A 14,385-nucleotide genomic window follows, 5' to 3' on the forward strand; every position below is an offset into this window, starting at 1 on the left:
ATTGTTACTATTTTTGATCAAACGTTATTTATGTTGTAGGTGGTTTGTCGACAGAGTGCTCAAAAATAAAAGACTCAATAGTTTGTGCAGTCATACCACCAATAGAAGAAGATCTACAGCTGAGGGACTTCTAGCACTGAGCGCCAGTCCTCTATATCATCCTCACGACGGACCCATTAACACGTTTAACCCCTCTCAGCTGCTCCGACCTTCTCAACAAACCTGCCTTTTGGGACCACAGAAAAAGTAACAATTAAAACAGCAAATCATGAAAAAGATTTAAAAGGGCCGAAATATAAATCTATTTCTGACATGTTTTAGATGCATCGAGCTGTAGGGCTTGGACTGGCTCGATCCAGTGGACAGTTGTGGCGGGGTTCTGTGACCCAGCCTCCCTCTCATGTTACATGTCCCTATTTATAACATCTCCCACCCCTCCTTCAGTCCCAGCCCATTGCCCAAAGTCCCGGCCACTGTTAGGAAGCACCTTTCCCTCTCAGCTGGGCCGCAGTCTGCGCTAGACTGTCGACTGAGATTCATCTCTCATCATCATCATCATCATCATCATCGTCAGCTGCTGCTGCCTGGCAACTCTCGCTCGCGACGTGCATGGGATTATCACACACACACACACACACACACTCATGTGCACTGACGCACTTTTTTCCTTTTCCACTTTTTTTTCCCAAGGAGAGATTGCTTAAAGTGAGAAGCAAAGGAGCGTTTTGTGTTTCTGCTGCTTTTAATTAATCTTTTGATCTTTTGGAAGTTTTGCTGTTGTGGCTTCTGTTCTGGTGAGCGACCGGTTTGGTGCATGCGATGGATCACACGCTGTTCGGCTGTTTGCGCAGCCCTCACGCGCCTCCACAGGCCCTGCACCCCGCCTTCGCCCTCCACGGGCGCTCCGAGCACCTCTCCGCGTACGCTGACCTCTCCACCTCCTCTCCTTCTACCTGCATCGTGAGCGGTTACCCAGGTGAGGACGGGGGACTGTTTGGGGGGCACGGGCACCAGCGAGGGCCACCCATGTCCCAGCAGCAGCAGCATCATCATCATCATCATCATCATCATCTAGCCCAACCGCAGCAGACCGGATGGCACATCCCGCAGACGGCCAGCGCCTCGCCAGCCAGCGCCCGTCTAGGACTGGGCATCTCGGCCCCTGATTCAGGCTCTTCAGACATGGGTCCCGGGGGCCCCAGCCTCTGCGCAAGCACCCCAAGCCTCGGAGGAGGGGTGCCCTCGGGGGCCTCTTGTGTTCCCGGAGGGGATTTCGGACGTCATACGATGTCGCCAGCCGAGGCGGAGAAAAGGAATAGCAAACGAAGAAGTGACAGCTCTGGTAAGAAAAAGGCTCATTTTTATTTTAAACCCATCCATACTTAAATAAAAAGCTAAAGGGTCCGATCTGATCAATTCATTTTTTGTATATATATATATATATATATATATATATATATATATATATATATAGTACTGGTCAAAATTTTGGAAACATTATTTTTTTTTAATGTTTTTTAAAGAAGTCTCTTATGTTCATCAAGCCTTCATTTATTTGATAAAAAAAAGAAAGAAGAAAAACACTAATATTGTGCAATGGTTTTCTATTTCAATATACTTTAAAATATAATTTAAGTATGCAATGCAAAGCTGAATAATCATCAGCCATTCCAGTGTTCAGTGTCACATGATTATATATGATATGTATAACATATCAATAAATATTTAGCATGTACTATTTATTTGTTATTTGTAAATAATATTAATTTGTTAAATACAAAATTCTTATTTTACAAATATTATATATAAATAAACTGTTCAATATTTTTTTAAATATATTATTTATATATAATATTTAAGAATTATTATTTAACTTATATATACATACACACATATACATATATATATGATTGAAAACGTATTTTCTCCTATGCATATTACATCATGTAAATAAATTATTTGTAATGTTCTCCAGAATAACATTTCTCTTACCAATTATTCTTTCGTTATGTTAGTCCCCATTAAGTTGTTTATTTGTAACTGCATTTTTTTTTTTTTTTTTACAAGTTATGGTGCATTTTAACAGCCTTCACAATCAGACTGAGTGCAGTGCTAGTGCTTTTGGAAACGTGGAGCCGTGTTTTTGCCTGTGAGAGTTTTGTACTGTAGGTGTTGGCTTACACGCACAGAAGCAATTATTTCGGCTAGCAGAGGGCAGATGTAACTCATGTGTGGGCATTTAACTGCACGCATGATTCACGTTTAGTCTCATCTGTTTCATCTCCTCACTTTTTTTGGCAAGCACAAATAAGGCATGTGGTAAAGTAACTAATGCCACGGTCTGAGAAGGAGAACAGGGACGCCTGTGTTGGCATTTAACACGAAAAACCAAACGTTAGATGACAGGAGTGTTTTAAGCAGCTTTCTCTTTGAAGATAATTTGTTTGTACAGTGGAATCAGAACGGGAATCTACTGTTACTTTATTTTTGGTTTTGCTGATGGGTAAAACGGGCAGGGAGATGTGAAGTAAACTGAAGGGTTTTCGGTTCACTGCTAAAGTTGTTGTTTAATCTGATGGGCATCTCCAGTTTGTTTTGTCGGGAATAGCTGCCACTCGTGTTACAAAAATCAATTTAACACTGCATAAAATGGATCATAAAATGTACTTTTACGATCTTGTTCCTTCAAAGGGAATTTTAACTACTTTCTGCCCTTTAAAACAAAGTTCAGGTCCACACAAGAGGTACAGCCCTGCAGATGTGGATTTATTCTCATTTGTGCCAACCCCAAATTAACATAACATAAATACACTTGTTCCACCGCTGAAAAGGTCTTAACAGAATTGGAGGACTCCGCACTAGTTCATACATTTTAAACTTTAACAATTTATGGTAGCACTTCATTACAGTGTTCTTGTTGTATGTCACATATACTCACTGTAAAACATAACATTTTGCATAATTACATGCAACTAACCCTGAACCAAACACTAAACATAACCCTATAGTAAGTACATGCAGTTAATTATTATTACTCATTCATTACTTAAATGTAAAAGGAATCCTTAAAATAAAGTGTAACCCAATTTATTTGTAATCTTGTTATATATACGCATACATATATATATACACATACATATATATACATACGTATGTTATACAGACAGATATCTTACCAATCTTTGTCGCAATTCTTGTATATAAAATATTTTTTAAAACAGAGACGTGAATAAAAGTTATTTGCACTGCTAAATATAATAATTATGCATTTACTATTATATTATTATTTGTATTAATATTAATTCATTTTGAATATTGTTTGAATAATTTTGGATATTCCCATATCAAAATTTATCATACATTTTCTGCCTGCAAGTGGGATTTACAATAAACAAAGTGATTATGTTGTGGTGGTGTGTAATATTGTAAAATGTATTGAATTATAGAAAATGTAATTCTCACGGATGTGTTTGGGGCATTTGAACAGTGTTGATCTATTTTAAGCATTATAGATTGTAAAGGCTATTTAAATTATTAAAATGTTTTGATATACTTTCTATTCATTTTCAGAGCAACTGTGGCATAACAAAAAAATACTTATAGAATGCTTTTATAATGAGCACCAATCAATGCAACCAGGGCGGATTTAACAGTCAAAATGTCAACATTTATATTTAAGATATATTGTTTGATTTATTCAAAGCATGTGTGGATGTTCTAATAAAACAGCACATGTCTGGTTTGGATAGGAGCCTAGCGTGTATTTTGTCATGTGGGTTTTCATGATATTCATTTGGGTTTCTTGTTTTTTTCACCAATAAAGCTCAGTATGCAAGTAGAATATTAAAGTAGATGTCTAAATTTTCATTGTAGCTGTATTTTTTAAATCATCTTTGAAAGCCTAGGCTGTCCTGCTTTTCCCCCCCAGTACTTTTCTTTTTTTGAAAGAAGAGATAAAAGTTAAAGCGCAGGCCTAATTGCTGTGGTGTAACCGCCGTGTCGCGAAGCCGGGAAAAGTTGCCTTAACTTAGACCAGCTCTGTTCACAAAACGCAGCTCGTGTTGCTTTTTCTCACTCCACAATGGCTGCTTTTGGCCCGCAGTAAATGTGCCTTTTTGCTCTTGTTTTAATCAGGTCCACATTCAGCCGACTCTTTAAAATACATCTGGTGAAAACTGGGTGAAATCAGTTGCATTTTGATGCACTGTCTTTAGAAATCACAAGTCTCTTCATTAGCATGAGTCACCATAGACTGCAACTTATATGCTAAACTACAATATCATCATTACACGAACAATCCTGAGTCTCTGTCCTTGTCAGCTTCTGCAAATTATACTGTTAACGCTAAATGTTTTGATATAAATTACAGACATGGCATCTGAGGACTATTTCTCATTTATTTCAGTTATTTTGCTTTATTTACAGATTCAATTATATGCTCGGTCTTATAGTAGATCACGTTCACACATGCGCACTCTTCAAAAAACAACGCTTTAAATCTCTTTACAAACTAAAAGACGTAACTGACATTTGATTGTATTCTAAATTAAAGATATAGATTGTACTGAATGTCAGCTTTCTTATTTGGCTCAAGATAAGGATTTATTGAGTCCACATGTCATGTAAACTACAAACTCTGCTTCTAAGCACAGGTCGAGAGCAGTCGTTCCAACCACACAAGTTTGCGATGCTGTTTGCAAATGTTCGTTGAGAGATGGTTTTGGGAAACACAGACTCATTGAACTATGCTGATAACGACGGAACTTGCGAACATAGTTGGCGAACGATGCTTTTGGGAAACGCACCCCTGCCTGACACAGCAACAGTGGCTCGACCAATAGCATGAGTTTGGGGGCGGGGACAATCTTGAGGGGAAATATGTTTAAAAACAGTTAAAAATAACAAATCTGATCAATTACTTTCTTCTATGTAACACTGAAGAGCACAAGTATTTAAAGTGACAGACCAGCACACACTGAGCGTGCTTTCACACTGGTAGTTTGGTTCGGAACGGGGCACGGTTCGCAGGAAAAATCGCTAATGTGTACGCTGTCATGCGGAGCCGGGTGCGCACTGGGGTACCGAACCCGAGACTACCTGGAGGAGGTGGTCTGAGTTTGGTTGCACTCGAACCGTGCCGCGGTTCATGTGAAAGCAACACAGACTCGGGTGCACACTCTTTCAGGAAGTAAAGTGACCTGTCACCTGTGCATGCGTTTTAGCTGATTATGATATATTTAGTTAAATAAAACACATCTAAGGGATGATAGTAAGGGTGTGACGGTTAGTATATAACCGTGAGACCGACGGTTATAGTTAAACACCGTCATTAGAACTCTATAACCGCCAAAACCGTGTTATTAAAATATTTTTTACAAATATTTTTTAAAAAAAGTTTTTTTTTTCATTTTTTAGATAGGATCATAATAAGCGCAATATATCGGGAGACGTGGTTTTTACCACTTAATGAAGTTTTGTTTTGTAAATCGTCAGACATGATTTTTACCACTTCAAAGTTTTGCATTGTAGAAAGCCTTTCTTTGAAGCGAATTTCGTTTTGTAGAAATTGTATCTTAATTTTAATAAATGTTTCATCAACCAATTGCATGTATTTAATAAATAAAAAGCAAATAGCCTATAGCAGACAGTATAATAACCGTGACATGGCGCCTGCGCGCCGCGTTCACTTGCATTGCATTGTGAACTAGAGCGCATCTCATCGTAAATGAATGAAACTATGCCTGCCTCATGCATTAGCATTAAATATCTTTGCTACATCCTTTCTAGGCGGGTGCGGCTTTGAAATTTGGTCAAAAAACGTTGGTGCGGATGAGTTTTGTTATGCGGTTGCGGATGAAATAATTCCCCATCTGCGTATCTCTACATCTAACAACATTGAACACTACAGAAATATGAATAATAAAAAAAAAAATTAATTCCCCATAGTGACAGGAGGTGCCGGAGATCTCCTTAATAAACGGAGGTCTGAAATATCTGCCCTTACCGATCAGAGCGCGCGCTGACACGGAGTTAACCCGCTATCTCCAAGAACAACCAATTGACTACGGCTAATCCACTGGTGGAGAGACAATGAAACACGCTATCCGCTCTTAGCAAAATTGTCACGTAAATACATGTGTATTTGTGCTACAAGCACCGCATCAGAGCGAGTGTTTAGCCTCGCGGGTAACATAGCCACCCCTGTCAGATCGTCACTAAAACCGAGTAAAGTGAACATGTTGGTCGGTGTTCCTGTCACCGAACTTGGAAGTCGAAAAAGATTAGGAATTTAAAATGCCATTGCACTTTTTTTGTTTCCTATATTTAGTTCGTTTAATTAAGGTATTATCACAACAATCGTTGTTCGACTGTTTTGTTTTTCTTTGATAAAGGTATGTAGCCTAGATTTTATGATTTGTAATTTAGGCCTGGCTACTCAATCATTTTTATGCGGCTCTTATAGAATTTAAGCAGCCTATTTCTCTAATTTTTTTTTTTTGTTAAGGATTTGTTTACTGTGTGTAGGCCTATATAAATAAACGTATAGCAAGTAGTTAATCAGTGTCTGCTCGTTTATTCAAACTAAGTTGTCTTATAACAGACCCCCCCCCCAAACGACGGTTATGTTACGAACCGTCACATTTGACTCACATCATAACCGTCATCACCAATTCTGAAACCGGCACACCCCTAGATGATAGTATTGATGATTGATTGGATACGAGCGAGAGTGAGCCTGCAGTGTATTCACGCATATCGCGTGGAGTCAGGGCAACAAATTAATGGAAATCTCAAAAGAGTCCGTTTGCAAGCAGCAGAAGACCACCTTATGACACCCCGTAAACCTGTGTTGTTCACTCAGCTGCGCATAATAGCACCAAATGAATAAAAAAAGACAATATTGACCCGCTTTTTGTTTTCTATCAATCCCCGTGCACGTTTGCGATGACGTAAGATGCACGCAAACGCACCAGGGTTCGACAGAATCAAGTTGAGTGTGAAACCAGACCAACGCTGCGGGGGCGCTGGGAACAATTGCGCTCGGGCTCGGACCCAGTGTGAAAGCACCCTTAGAATAAACAGAATGAGCTAATATATGAGACGGAGTAAAATTGTATTTATGGGTGAACTTTCCCTTTAAGAGGGGATTGTACACAGTATTTTAGCATTGAAAAAACATGAACAATTATGTATTTGAAATATCATGCTGAAATGGCAGAGCAGGTCTCGCCACTTGCGGATGGGTTCTCATTAAATTAAAGCTGGGTTTTGGATTGCTAGTTGGATTAGCGCTCACTCCACACCCATAGATAAATGAACCAAAAGGCTTTGCAAGTGAGTCACAGCAACATGAAGTCATGATAAAGGCGCACGTCTTGTGAAAAAAGCAGCATAAAATTTCCTTCCTCATGCGTCAAAACAACAGAAGCGCATGTGTCTTCGGTAGGATGGATAGCTAGGCTAATCTGACATTTCCTCAATGACCTTTTGCGTTTCCCATTCAAGAATAGACTAGACATAATTGAGCTCTGGCAATAACCACATGTAATTGTATATATGAGCTTTTATGCGTTCATGTTCTGTCACTCCAAAAAACATCTGAAACTAGGGAAAGCAATTCGCCGTAATTGACAGCGCAAGAGCGAGGGAGGGAATAAGAAACACTCCACTGAATATTGTTGTGAGCTGGCAGCTCTCGAGCCATGAGTGGAAGACGCTCGTAAAATTTTGAGGTAAATAAACTAAGGAAATATATTTTTACACATCCTCCAGTACTGTTTTGTTCCATATTAAAACTAAAAGGATAGCAGATTCCATTAACAGCAAGTCAAATGAAGTCTTTGGAAAGTGTTCTGGTGAGCGCCAACTCATTGTGAGAATCTATATAGCGGTTTATGAAAACTCACGGCTGGAGCTGACTTTTACAAACAGCTGGCATGCACAATTGCAGCATCGTAAAATATGACTGGCAGTATTCCTCATTCTCTGATTTCCTTTATGACATTTCTGGGATTTCAACCCTGCAGTGATTGTATTTAATTGGAACGATTGCATTGAAATCAACCGATTGGGTTTCAAAGGCCATTTTTGTTGTGGAACAGTTGATACTGCTTTTCAAAAAGTTTGTGACTATTTCTTCCATTCTTGTTTTATCTTTTAAGAGTCCCAAGATGGGAATTACAAATCGGATGTGAGCAGCAAGCCAAGGAAGGAGCGGACAGCGTTTACCAAAGAGCAAATTCGAGAACTGGAGGCAGAATTCGCCCATCACAACTATTTGACCCGACTGAGGCGGTACGAAATCGCCGTGAACCTGGATCTCACGGAAAGGCAGGTGAGATGACCGAGCGTGACCTGGTCCCTGTTCATCAATCATTCTGTCAGAAGCTACTGTCGTTTTATTTTTTTTCTGGGTTCCGTGCTTTTCTATCCAGCCATGGAGTGGGACTATTGTATTCCAGATGTTTCTGCAAGCTCTCTTTTTGGCTGTAGTCAAGTAACGGGAGAGGCGAAGGAAGTTCTGTCCGCTTCCGCCTTGCTGCTCCGTCTTACAAATTGGTCTCTGCGTGGGAAGGCGCTTCCTACAGCCATATGTGAAATAAATAGCACATGACGCTTTATTTGGAGCCAAAGATATATTGGTTGTTGTAACTATTTGATGTTTTAACCAAACAACTATGTAATCTTATTAAACCATTGAAGTTTATTGACTCCTACAGACATAAAGAGATGACATAATGCTTGCTGTTTTTGAAATGACATCATTGGCAGGTCATTCTGGCCTAATTCAAAACACCATTCATAAAATTTTTAACTGCTCAATGAGCCATGCAAGTGCTTTAAATTATAGTAATAGTCCAGAACATCGCAGCATTTTAGATTACAAATTTAGTTTCTAGACCTTTTGGTTTCATAGGACTTTGCCGTTTGCCATGGATCCCACAAGGAAGTGACATCTGTGGCCTTAAATTATGCTACATTCTCTGGGGATACATTCCCAAGGCTTAGAAATAAAAACCTTGCCACACGACAAGTAAGCAAATCCGTCTCCTGCAATGTGATCCCTGTGCGAACCTGCTGGAGTTCTGGACGTTCGTGGCAGGACTATGACTGCGGCACACGTACAATGGTTACTAATCATAATGATATTGCACAGGCTAATTAAAACGACTATCTGTAATTAAATGTATTACAGCACCTGCAAGACAGCACTGTATTGGTCTATGTTTTAGGGGTTTAGAAATAAACTCCTCCAGTTAATTCACTCTGAACTGCTTAACATACAAAACTTTGTTTGTTTATTTATTTATGTATTTAGTAACTTTATAATTTTTTATAATATTGAATATATTTTTGAACAAAAGACTATGTCATCAACAAAGTGAATTCTTATTGGGGTTTGCATATTTGTCTGTTTTTCTTTTTTCTTTCTTGTATTGATTTAACCATATGGATATCTTGCCACTGCAAAGACATCTTTTTTGACAACTGCAAAGAGGCCCTGATTTCATTTACACAGATCCAGTCATCAACTTTACATTTATTTCAATGCTGCCATGCAAGTAGGGCTGAACGATTTTGGAAAATAATCTAATTGCGATTATTTTTACCAATATTGCGATTGCGATTTTATATGCAATTTATTTTTTAAGCTCTTTATCTTTTATATTATTCAACAAACACAAGCAATATGGGAATCTGTGGATGGGAATCTTTAGGCACCTCATGAGCCGAAAACTTTTTTTATTTATTAATTAATCTTATTAATAAAACTTGAAATATTTATTTAATTACATATGTAATTATAAGTAGGCTACTTTTAAAAATAATTACACATTAAAAAACTAAATTAATACAATTACATGTTAAGAATTTTAAATAGGCTATATAAGCGAATAGCTTCAAAACATAAAAGCTATCAATAACAAAGAGGGGAAAAACATTACAAGCAATAAACCAAGAGTGCTTTCAGTATTTAAATAGTCTGAATGTTTTCCATTCAAGAGCTGTGATTAAGTGATTTTTCTTTCTCAGTTTAGATAAGCTGCTTCATACTTATGCACAGATCTCTTTTGAAATATAAGATATGGTTTGTCCTGTCTGTTTAATATACATAACTGACTGTTTACATTAATTTCGCGTCATGAACGCATTTTGAGATGCAAGTACATTTAACCACGTAGACAGAGTCGCTCACAGCCGCATGTGAGAGCGCTCTTCACAAAGCGGGCGTGAGTATTTGAAATTGAAAGCAGCTTCTGTCGATGGTTTTCATATTTTTATTTTTAATATATAAGCCAACTACATTCCAAAAGACATATGATGCCTTTATAGAGCATTTGTAAGGAAAATACCGGCGGGCGGGACCGCGCACTACTAGAGTAACATCAAGCGCGCGTATTTCACAGCGATCACAGCCATATGATCTTCTAGTCAGTGCAATAAAGCCCGCGAATGTCCAATTCGCTTCAACTTTTCCGAACTGTAGGCTATGAAAGACTATTTTTCGTAAGGTTCGAATGTGTGTGTGACAGAGGAATTAGAAGCAAGCAGAATATTGTGTATAAAGCACACGCATGCAGTGCAGACTGCTTTACTATCGCGTGTCACGTGACCAGAGTGTAATCGCAGCTTCTGCGATTACAAAATCGCGTGTCATCATATCGCGATATTATCGCAAATGCAATTAATCGTTCAGCCCTACATGCAAGTGCTGGTATTTTTAGGAAATTATAGAATTGTCTAAGGACATGCACTAACCAGTGACCAGTGAACTTACTGAGAGAAGAATTACAAACGTTGCAGATATATTTTAAGGGTGGCCGTCTTACAGTGCCGACGGTAATGAACGTGGGTGGCCAATTTAATAGTGTTCTAGCAGACCTTGAAATCCAAAGACTATTCCTTGCGGATGCTTGAAACGTAAGCTGAAGGAATTATTGTGTTGAGCGTAAAATGAATTTGAACGTAAAATTCGCCTTTTGTTTGATAGCCATTTGAGAGAGAAAAAAACTTTAAATTACATAATTTTGCTGATTTGGGCCTGGTATTCGTCAAGTCTGATTGTGTATGAAGAATTCTGGTCTATTCCATGTGACTATTTAACATCGTACCTACTCCAGAAATACATTTTAGCATAAGGTGGCCCGGTCCCCCAGCAAGCCTTACTTGCACTGCAGTGACCCTTTAAGAAACAGCTAAATCATCATTCTGGGAAACGTAAATACGGACTCTGAATTAACTCGCAAGGAAAAGACAAAAATGTCTGATGCCCCAGAATAGATGGCCTGAAAATAGCTGCCAAACATGTGCATTGAAAGCCATGGTTTTTTTAAGCGTCTTCAGAAAAACATAATTCCAAACTTTGTGGATCATGCATTAGAATAGCATGGCAGTCATCTGATCACATGGCACACTTGCACCCGATCGAGGGATATTAGCTTACTGGAGTTTGGTGAGTCATGGCCTGATCTACCTCTCCAATCGCTCCACCAACAACCACAGTAAACAGATCATCTGCACCATCGGGGTAAATATACAGACTCATTTGCTGAAGACAAGTTACACTCTTTAAAATAAAGGTTCCGAATGGTTTGTTTGTTGTTTTCACAGCGATGCCATTAAAGAGCCATTTTGGGTTCCCCATTCAAGGAACCCTTTTAAAAGAACCAATTTTTTCATAGTGTGAAAGACTTTTTAATAATCTAAACAACTATAAAGATCCTTTTGTGCAATGGAAAGGTACCTTGGATGTTAAAGGTTCTTCATGGAACCATATGACAGTAAAGAACCTTTATTTTTAAGGCTACGCCTACATTAATCTGGACATATTTTTGGCCATCTGTCCACACAGAGATGGCATTTTTGTCCTGAGAAAACTTATTTTTGAAGACACTGCAAAATCTTTACAGTTTTGACTGTGAAAGCAGAAGTATTTAAAAACGACAGTGTATATCATGGTATAAATATCATGGTTATAATCTACTTGGATACCGTTGCTAATGTTGTTTTGTACAATCTTCATATTACATTCCTGAAAAGATGACAAAATGTACTCACAATTGCTGTTGTGCGTCAAAACATGAGAGCAATTTTGTTTTAGACCGAACATGGAATAGCGATTTTTGAGTGCGATTGGATGCACCATTAAGTGTTGGGATATTTAGCTAATACAATTATTGTGCCAGAAGAAGTGTGAGAACTTTATTATGTCTGCTCTCTCTGTATCATCTCAGTGAGCTTTTATTACGTTTTACGCATGCGCAGTAAGATGATTTAAGCATTTTTCGTCGTTTTAGTGTGGACGAGAAACTTTTGGAAAAGCTTGAAAACGCTAATATGGTTGAAGAGCGTTTTGAAACCATCTAAATGTAATGGGCTTAATGTTGATGTAGCCTAAGAGTGTAGGATCTGATAACTCATGTGTCTTTCTTTCCCACTAGGTAAAAGTGTGGTTTCAGAACAGACGGATGAAGTGGAAGCGAGTTAAAGGAGGCCAACAGGGGGCGGTAGCGAGAGAAAAAGAGCTTGTGAATGTCAAAAAGGGAACGTTGCTTCCCTCTGAGTTTTCGGGAATTCCTGGACTCCAACATACACCGGACTCACTTATCAACAACGAGGACAGCCACGACAGCGACCAGAGCTCTGAGCACGCTCACTTGTGATGCTTATCCGGGGTCATGTTCAGTTAGGGATTATGTTAAGTACGGACTGAGAGTACACAAAGACTGGACAGCAGATTATACGTGCCAATGAGGAGCAACCGCACCACGACGCCTCCCAGGACAGTTCATGTGACGCCTCAAAGTAGTGACAGTGCTTGCTCAATATGTAAAAATGTACACAGGACTGATATATTGTTCTGCATTTGGATGATACTGAATATTTGTGATACTTCGGCATCAATATTCACAAAGAAAATGTGCCTTGCTAGTTTGAAGGAAATGTTTACACATTTGAAAATGCCGTTAAATCCATTAAAGGTGCTGTAAGCAATTTCAAAATCCTCCCTGTCAGCAGAGCCAAAGTGTTTTACAGAGCCTGGGATATTGATATGTCCTGCATGCTATTCCATAAAATAATCACTTACAGCACCTTTAAAGTACCCTTCTGCTGCTGTTTTACTTGAAAGATAGAATAGCAGTGTTAAAACTGACTGGTCGAATCTGGCCCAACAACATTCCATTCTGATCTTGCATTGAAAAGGGGTATGTTTAAGTTTGCACTGTCAATTTCTGTGCCTTAATTGATTTCTACTGTATGTTTTTGTACAATTTTGATGTGATCGAAATCATTTTCAATCAAGTGTGCAGGAAAGTCAAAAACATTTCAGAAAATATTATGTCATGTAAATATAAGTATTCCTATCTTCCAAAAATCTGACAGCTGTATCATGTGCAGACAATGCTTCAACAATAAACTTTTCGTATGTTGCCTGGTATGATTTTCTTATCATGAATGATTCTTTCTTGGAGGTTAGCTAATAAAAAACAGTGCTTGAATAATTTGAGAAAACTGGCTTTTGACCACAGAACTGACTGCCAGGGCTCAATATGTGTTTTACGGGCCAGTTGACGAAACTGACAACCTATTGGGCCTCTGCTATATTTCCTACTTTTTTATGTATGCATGTTTATATCTTTAAACTTTTGCTTGTGAAATACTATTTTAAATGTTTGTGATAGTAGGCTAGTACCAGTAAGAACGGGTTGAAAATAATGTCATTTTTGCCACTATGCCATCATTTTCTAGCAAATTTATTTATTTTTGCCCTGGTGTTTCCTGTATGATTATATTGACTATAATGTCTAAGCAAACATTTTCTTTGCAAATTATAATATTCAAAAAATATATTTTTATACTTGAAAAAATTATATTTTTATCAATTTTAAATATATACAACTTGGCCCTCTAGCGGTTAAAAACCCAAATGTGCATGCATTTTGCGGAAGAACATTGGTTTCAAATGGTTTCAATCTTCAATTCGGATCTACGACTACGTGACTGTGCGGATGAATATGGTACAACTCATAAAACACACTACTAGGCTTGACATGGAAAGGATCTCAAGCTGACGATCTTACAGCAGATTTACCCAAGACACGGTCCTTCCTTGAAAATAAATTCCAGCACAGTGCTAACGTTACAACAACCAGATAATACAATTATCCTTAACAATAGATAATACTTTACAATAAACAACGTGTGCCAATGTATCTGTTTAATAATAACATACCTTACTCAGTCACCGTCGAGTCATAAAAACGCCATCTCCGCATCGATTTTAAAACATTTCAAACCTCTCAGTTCTCGCCATCTCCGCAAAGGCAAGCCATTAATCTTGTTTTATGATTTACGAGCTCTGCCGCGTTCTCTTTTTGCCAG

General features: G+C 38.4%; 1 protein-coding gene across 1 annotated transcript; it reads left to right on the plus strand.

Annotated features, from left to right (window-relative positions):
- Window positions 1-445: 445 nt before the first annotated feature.
- On the plus strand, window positions 446-13,440 carry meox2a (mesenchyme homeobox 2a). The gene is made up of 3 exons (XM_079611247.1): window positions 446-1,342; window positions 8,163-8,335; window positions 12,444-13,440. The coding sequence occupies exons 1-3, from the start codon at window positions 820-822 to the stop codon at window positions 12,663-12,665; spliced, it is 918 nt and encodes a 305-aa protein (XP_079467373.1). The 5' UTR covers window positions 446-819; the 3' UTR covers window positions 12,666-13,440.
- Window positions 13,441-14,385: the final 945 nt, after the last annotated feature.

The sequence above is a fragment of the Phoxinus phoxinus genome (assembly GCF_949152265.1).
Source record: "Phoxinus phoxinus genome assembly, chromosome: 4".
Classification (NCBI taxonomy): domain Eukaryota; kingdom Metazoa; phylum Chordata; class Actinopteri; order Cypriniformes; family Leuciscidae; genus Phoxinus; species Phoxinus phoxinus.

Coding starts and splice junctions, on each gene's coding strand:
- meox2a (XM_079611247.1), top strand. CDS start 820: ATGGATCACACGCTGTTCGGCTGTTTGCGCAGCCCTCACGCGCCTCCA. Junction 1,343..8,162: donor ACGAAGAAGTGACAGCTCTG/GTAAGAAAAAGG, acceptor TTATCTTTTAAG/AGTCCCAAGATGGGAATTAC. Junction 8,336..12,443: donor TGGATCTCACGGAAAGGCAG/GTGAGATGACCG, acceptor CTTTCCCACTAG/GTAAAAGTGTGGTTTCAGAA.